The following is an 8250-nucleotide window of genomic DNA, read 5'->3' on the forward strand; positions in this document are numbered from 1 at the left end:
ATCTGTGGCATTGGCATTGTGTTGTGTGACAAGTGGCCTTTTATTGTCCCCAGCACAAGGTGCACCTGTGTAATGATCATGCTGTTTAATCAGCTTCTTGGTAAACCACACCTGTCAGGTGGATGGATTATCTTGGCAAAGGAGAAATGCTTATTATTAGGGATGTAAACAAATTTGTGCGAAATAAGCTTTTTGTGTGTATGGAACATTTCTGGGATCCTTTATTTCAGCTCATGAAACATGGGACCAACACTTTACATGTTGTTCAGTATAGATCATTCTAAGATACGGCAACAGCCTTGTGTGTTTCTGTTGAGAGAGAAGTGGAAATGCAGTAAGTGTGTTACACTGGACCAAAATAAGATCTGGGCCTGCGTTTCACATTCCACATACGGAGCCCATTAGGAGTGAGGCAGGGCACACGGTTTCTGTTCCTTCACACCAGAGAGAGGGAGCAGAGGCTTCTCTCACATGATGGTTTTCCTTTTAGACTTATCAAATCCCCCAACAAAGAACCCAATATTGTTTCATTGTAAAATGTCTTTCCCCACAGAAGGGAAAGATGTGTGCCCAGGAAGAGCTTCACCATACATATCATAGAGGAGGTAAAGGTATGTATGAAGATATCTTTAATGTCCTCTGAGACATTGAGTAAATGTGCATCTACATAAGCTGGATACATTAATATTTCTAAATGGATATTTACACAGATTTTTACTGGATAACAGCTACCGGTAGTCAAACTGAAACTGGTTTTGAGTAGACTAGCTCAACTAGTTTACTCCCTGTGCTAGACTTATTGGTCAATCAACCTCAGCAAAGTGGCAAACATATAGTTGAAATCTACTCGAGCTGCAAGAGGCCTAATGTGAAGTTGCCACCAAAGTGGAATGTTGCCTATCCAGGTTATAAGTGTTATTACTGGCTAGTTAGAGTGGACGCTGGTGGCCACAGCGGTCTCCCCGCGCTTGTTCTTGGCTCTGCATATGTATCTTCCAAAGTCGATGGTCTCCAGGTCATCAACGGCCATGACGCTCTGGGAGATGCGGGTGGTGTGTCCCATTCCTCTGTTGATCAGCCTCCACGAATCACGCACACTAACAGGACGAAGGTTCTGAACAGAGCACAGAAAGAGAGGACTAGCTCATATTATAGCTCCCAAAGGAGCTTGATTTGAGCCATTTTCCAGGAGAACAGTAACAAGGGAGGGTGAAATGTGGAGTGTGGAATGATTTGTATGTTTTAAAAATGTTTTCCTTTAACTAGAAAGTCACAATTAAAGCAGCAATCTGCTGTTGAAACAATAACAAAGCACACTCCCCACCCCTGTCTCTGTAAAAAGCTTAGGGATGAGACTGTAGAAATGTAACCACTCAAATGTATAGACCGGGCTATGACCATCCATGATATCAAAATGATAGTTTTAACCAGGGGCGCAACTTTGCTTATAGAAGTGGTGGGGGACGACATAAATACACAGTGCATTCGGGAAGTATTCAGACCCCTGGACTTTTTCCACATTTTGTTACTTTACAGCCTTATTCTAGAATGGATTAAATAAATAAAAATGTCCTCAATCTACACACAATACCCCATAATGACAAAGTGGAAACAGGTTTTTACCATTTTTGCAAATGTATTAAAAATAAAAAGCAGCGATACCTTATTTACACAAGTATTAATTTCCTTTGCCATGAGACTCGAAATTAATCTTAGGTGCATCCTGTTTCCATTGATCATTCTTGAGATGTTTCTATAACTTGATTGAAGTCCATCTGTGGTAAATTAAATTGATTGGACATGATTTAGAAAGGCACACACCTGTCTATATAAGGTCCCACAGTTGACAGTGCATGTCAGAGCAAAAACCAAGCCATGAGGTCGAAGGAATTGGCTGTAGAGCTCCGAGACAGGATTGAGTCGAGGCACAGATTTGGGAAAGGGTATCAAAAAAATGTCTACAGCATTGAAGGTCCCCAAGAACACAGTGGCAGCCAACATTCTTAAATGGAAGAAGTTTGGAACCACCAAGACTCTTCCTAGAGCTAGCCGCCCCGCCAAACTGAGCAATCGGGGGAGAAGGGACTTGGTCAGGGAGGTGACCAAGAACCTGATGGTCACTCTGACAGAGCTCCAGAGTTCCTCTGTGGAGATAGGAGAACTTCCAGAAGGATAACCATCTCTGCAGCACTCCATCAATCAGGCCTTTATAGTAGAGTGGCCACACGGAAGCCACTCCTCAGTAAAAAGGCACATGACAGCCCGCTTGGAGTTTGCCAAAAGGCACCTAAAGACTCTCAGACCATGAGAAACAAGATTCTTTGGTCTGATGAAACCAAGATTGAACTCTTTGGCCTGAATGCCAAGCATCACATCTGGAGGAAACCTGACACCATCACTATGGTGAAGTATGGTGGTGGAAGCATCATGCTGTGGGGATGTTTTTCAGCAGCAGGGACTGGGAGACTAGTCAGGATCAAGGAAAAGATGAATGGAGAAAAGTACAGAGAGCTCCTTAATGAAAACCTGCTCCAGAGCGCTCAGGACCTCAGACTGAAGCGAAGGCTGACCTTCCAACAGGACAATGACCCTAAGCACACAGCCAAGACAACGTAGTAGTGGCTTCGGGACAAGTCCCTGAATGTCTTTGAGGGGCCCAGCCAGAGCCCGGACTTGAATCCAATCAAACATCTCTGGAGAGACCTGAAAATAGCTGTGCAGAGACGCTCCCCATCCAACCTGACAGAGCTTGAGAGGATCTGCAGAGAGGAATGAGAGAAACTCCCCAAAAACAGGTGTGCCAAGCTTGCAGCGTCATACCCAAGAAGACTCGAGGCTGTAATTACTGCGAAAGGTGCTTCAACAAAGTACTGAGTAAAGGGTCTGAATACTTAAGTAAATGTGATATTTCAGTTTTTTTATTTTTAATACACTTGCAAACATTTCTAAAAAACTGTTTTTGCTTTGTCATTATAAGGTATTGTGTGTAGATTGATGAGGGAAATAAACTATGGTTGTAACGTAACAAAAGGTGGAAAAAGTCAAGGGGTCTGAATATTTTCTGTATGCACTGTGTGTGTGTGTGTGTTATGTATGTATGTATGTATGTCCAGTCGGATAAACACTCCATACAGCCTACCCAACCGTTCGGAGGCATCCACATGCTCCTAAAGCACACCGTTGTCTTGTTATGTATCACATTCCAATTATAAAACTGGGGGGGGACAAAAATGCAATTTCAGAATGTGGGGGCACATGTCCCGCCCGTCCCCATTAAAAGTTGCACCCCTGGTTTTAACAATGTTTTGAGGCTATATAGTGTTTGTTTACATTTACTTTGTTTGCAAACAATGGAGTAAAACAACCTTACACTTTGTGTTTTGAAGGGGAACGACAGTTGAACTAAGCATGAGTCATAAGTTACATTCTTCAATGGATACATATCAATTTATAAGTCCAAAAATGGATGTAGTAACTGCAGATTTCCCTTTAAGGTCAGGCTACGTCTCACAAGCTGAAGAGATGAAACATCAAGATCAAGCATCTCTGAGAAACAGTGACATCCAGTTTACCTGGCCAGGATAGGTCCATGTGAAGGTGACGTCCATCTCTGGCTCTCCCAGGACCGTGCAGGTGATGTTGATGTTGTCTCCTCCCCTGGCAGAGGAAAGGGACGCTTCAATGGTAACGTATGGTGGGCCACTGGGCACTGCCAACAGAGTTAAGGAAGGACAAACCACAGAATTAAATAGGACATTTGTTATAGGATCTGTATGGGACAAACAATTTTATTGACCAGGTGCTGTCCAGATGGCTATGTGGTTATAGCTGTCACTGACTGTTTTAAGATAGAATACATTTCTAGTGGACAGCAAGGATTGGAAACATACTTTCTTGGTCGACCTCCACCTAAACCTTAATACTGTTCTCTCCGCCTTCCTGTCAAAACTGAAGTGAGAGATGGATATCACCTGGGCCCAGTTTTTCAGCGATCGGATAGGATTAAATGCATAGAAATATAATGAATAGTACAGATGTATCATTGACTTGAATGTGGTTCTATTCATTCTATTTTTATGGATTTAATCCTATCTGATTGCAAAAATCCAATCAGATAACTTTTTAAAAACTGGGCCCTTAACCACACAGTTTCCATTTCATAAATTCACCACTGATCCATCCCACTTAAAGCAGCCAAAGTGGGTCAATGTTTCCACTGCAGTAGGCACAGGTCCACTTAAACAACGAGCCCTACAGTGGAACAGCCTTTTGATATCACACTCTAAATACACTCTATTCCTGGAAGCTGATGACACTCAGACCAAGAATGCGTCCCAAATGGCACCCCTTTTCCCTTCAGTTCACTACTTTTGACCAGGGCCCCTAGGACTGCACACAGTAGACAGCAGAGCTGATTCATTAACTGTGTAAAAGGGTCTCAGATAGAGGTAGACTTCTAATCAACTATTGTGGTAATAGTGAATTGCCTTTGCCTGTCAGTTATTGTTTTAAGTCATTCAAATTTGATACAGAGATGGGGACTCTGATGCTATAATATAGATTTGCATTTTTTTACTTTACTTTTACTAATGTTAATGTGATCACGAGTATTGTGATTTGACAACAAATGTTCCATATTGTGATATATTGAAAACCAATGTTTTTGTTATGTGTGATGGTGCACGGTTGCTAGGTTCCTACCCTCCACGTAAAGCAGCTGGTACTTTGTGGAGATCTGTGGGATGGCCTTGGTCACAGCCTTACAGTAAAACACTCCCTGGTGCTCTGGACTGGGCTTCTGGAGGATGAAGCCCTTGGTTGGGTCGTAGGAGACCAGTGTCCCGTCCACTTCCATCTCCTCTGGGGGGACCTCTCTGTGCAGGGACACCTTGGCCAGCGGACTGGTCACACGACATGGGATAACAGCAGTCCTGTCCGGACGCAGGTAGACAATCTCAAAGTGGATGGTGGAGGGGACGAAGAGATCATCCTTGTCTGATTGGAGGGGAAGGGGGGGACGAGGGTACAGATGATTTGAAGTAAAGAATTTGAATATACAATACGAGGGGATTAGTCTGAATGGAGGCGATTTAAATAACATGTTTTGTGTTAGGTTGATGAAGTATAAATAGGTTTTACAGTAGTAAAGGCACCCTGCTCACCTGGGAAGTAGATATAACTCCTGGAGGTGCGGTCGGGGTCTTTGAGACACTCCGATCCGTCACACAGTGTGACCCAGCAGCTGTACATCCCTGTGTCGGCAGCAGAGGGAGACGTCAGGATAAACTGGCTGTACTTATCACTCTTCTTGATGCTGTATGGTGGGAGTGACACAGACGGGGAACATTAACATTATTAATCATTGTTAGGTTACTATCAGCTGGAGGCATAAGTGATTTGAGACAGAACAAGTCATCTGTTAATCAATGGATTCATCCCAAATGGCACCCTATTCCTTATATAGTGCACTACAAAGCCCTAATGGCCCTGGTCAAAATTAGTACACTAAATATGGAATCAGGTTCCATTTGGGACGCAACCTTCAGGTAACCTGAGTCGGGAGTCATTGAAGGTGTCCAGGTAGATAGGGTAGGACCAGCCGATGTTACTGCCTTTACAACGCAGCTCTATGTTGTTACCAGGGCTGAGGCTCACGCTCTCTCCCAGCCTCAGGAAACGGCCCTTATCCAGGACCTGGGTCAGGATGGACTGCCCTCTTCCTCCTGCCTCCTTCTCCTTCAGTTTGGGGTAGCGAACCTTGGCCCGCTTGCCTCCAGGCCTGATGCGGTTCTCACCGGCCTCCTTCCTACGATTGACCTGCTGGCAGGCACCTAAACCAACAGAGGGAGGTTAAAACAGTATTAACAGTGACCCACTCCAGCACGCGTCCACAGTCGTGTCAGAGTCCCACTGTGGAATGACACACCTCCACAGAGACAGACACAGATGCTACAACAAGTTAGCAAGTCTGACATTTTGGAGTTTCCTAGTTTCGACTAGCATCTGAACACAGCAAAAGAGACAGACAGTCAGAGTAGTAAAGAGCAGTGCAGTGTTCCCATCTAGAAAGCTACTCAATAATATAACACACAGCTGTAACAACCGCAGAGCAGGAAACATGGGAGTTTTCCTTGCTGCCACATGTCCAGACCTCAACAACTCCCATCTGTCTGCAGCATATTCTATTTAGTGTGATAAATAGTTTTGTATAAATGATGGATATGTTGATTCTGTTATTTGAGTTAGTTTAATTAAGGGGATATGGGGTATGTTCCAGACAAAACATATTTCAGGTATATTTAGGAGAAGAGATTTGTCAACAGCATAATAGTTCTGACTTTTGATGATATTTCAGCTCATTGTTTGTTCCATTTGTTCTGTATTGGACATTTGGAAAGCAGAGATCTCTAAAATGAAAAGCAGCTTAATTGATGACACCTTTTGCATGCTCTAAATGCTGGTCTTAAAGTTCTGCTGAATAAACACTCATGCTCCCGAGTGGCGCAGCGGTCTCAGTGCTTGAGGCGTCAAATCCAGACTGTATCACAACCGGCCGTGATTGGGAGTCCCCATAGTGTGGTGCACAATTGCCCCAGCGTCGCCCGGGTTTGGCCGGGGTAGGCCGTCATTGTAAATAAGAATTTGTTCTTAACTGACTTGCCTATTTAAATAAAGGTTACATATTTTTTGTTGTTGTAAAAAACAAAATGCAAGCCACATCAAATACCACAGAAATATACAGTGAGTTCCAACAGTATTGCGATAGTAACAATTATAATCCTTTTTGGGCACTGTACTCCAGCACTTTGGATTTAAAATGATACCATGATTATGAGGTTAAAATGCAGGATGCTACCATGATTACAGATCATCCTGAATGAATTATGAATAATGATGCACGAGAAAATTAGATGCACAAATAGCATACCAACAAGGTTAGCGTTTTTTTTTGGGGGGGGTATGATATTTGTGTGTCTAACTTTCTCAAGCATAATTATTCATGATTCATTCAGGATTATCTGCGGTAGCATCCACATTAATGTAGAAGTGTTCAGAAACATATTCTTATGTACAATAAAATTAACTCCAAAATGACACAAAACATTATTTACCATTCATTTCTATTGGGCACAAAATAATCTGAAACAACGAAAACAAACGGCAAATACGTCCCAAAAATGTCTAGTCAAGCCATAGCGTGCGCAAAAAGTACTGTAATTTCTAAACGGTTTACCCGATATTGATGAAAAAACCCTCAAATTAAAATTGATAGTCTGCACTTTAACCTCATAGTCGTTGTATCATTTCAAAATCCTGGTGTACAGAGCCAAAACAAACAAAAGTGTCTCTGTCCCAATACTTTTGGCGCTCACTGTACTTCATAACATTTACAAAATATGTACTGTTTTTTCCAGAGTGACCAAACACCACAGAAACTATTCTGGAAACATGATGTTGCTATTGTGGCCAATCCTTGTGTGATTTCTAAAATCACTGCTATCACTTTCTTACCCATTAGGTAAATTATATTCAGACTATGCCTTTCCCCCTCACTCCCGTCACTGTTTAACTAAACGGCAACGTCAACTCAGAAGTATGAGATTATCTAATCCCAAAGGCTGCTCTCCGATTACAGCAAAACAGTTATGGCGGAATCAACTGAAATCGCAGTGTATTCGGACTCAGAAAAACACACAAAGAAGAAGACATGGAGGATCAGAAAGTTACTCACCATTTTGGAGCTCCAGCCAGAGCATGGCCAGAGTTAAAAGAACCCAGCAGGGCTTCATGGTGAGCAAACCGGACGGAGCAGCAGGTGAGCGGGACGCGAAGGGGACTAGAGGAGCGATGAGAGGGATCCAGCAGGAGAGATGTCAGACCTGGGTGATACACTGCCTGGATCTCTGCAGGCTCCAGCAGCCCTGTTTAGATTAGATGAATATATCCATCCTCCTCAATGGAATGAAGAGAAGAAAGGGGAATCTCTCTCTCCCTCTTGCTCTTTCTCTCTCTGTGAAGATGCATGCTCTGATGCCCTCTGGTGGTCTGGGGCGAACACTTATTTACAGTTTATAAAAATAGATTTATTGAGGTACACACAACCAACCCTATTTGGGTTTTATTGAGAGAACCACAGATAAACCTGGATGTCCAGACCCAAATTCTAAACCAAGTAGGTTTTTATTACCAATTATTAATATCAACCATTTACAACAGACAGACAAGCAGTTATATATCCTCCCCTCACTG

General features: G+C 43.0%; 1 protein-coding gene across 1 annotated transcript; it reads right to left on the reverse strand.

Annotated features, from left to right (window-relative positions):
- Window positions 1–189: 189 nt before the first annotated feature.
- pdgfrl (platelet-derived growth factor receptor-like) lies at window positions 190–8022 on the reverse strand. Its single transcript, XM_014212820.2, has 6 exons — window positions 7733–8022; window positions 5552–5831; window positions 5163–5314; window positions 4702–4995; window positions 3573–3709; window positions 190–1114 (listed from the first exon to the last, which is right to left on the reverse strand). Exons 1-6 carry the CDS (start codon window positions 7788–7790, stop codon window positions 926–928), a joined length of 1110 nt encoding a protein of 369 aa, XP_014068295.1. The 5' UTR covers window positions 7791–8022; the 3' UTR covers window positions 190–925.
- Window positions 8023–8250: the final 228 nt, after the last annotated feature.

This window comes from Salmo salar, chromosome ssa09 (genome assembly GCF_905237065.1).
Source record: "Salmo salar chromosome ssa09, Ssal_v3.1, whole genome shotgun sequence".
Classification (NCBI taxonomy): domain Eukaryota; kingdom Metazoa; phylum Chordata; class Actinopteri; order Salmoniformes; family Salmonidae; genus Salmo; species Salmo salar.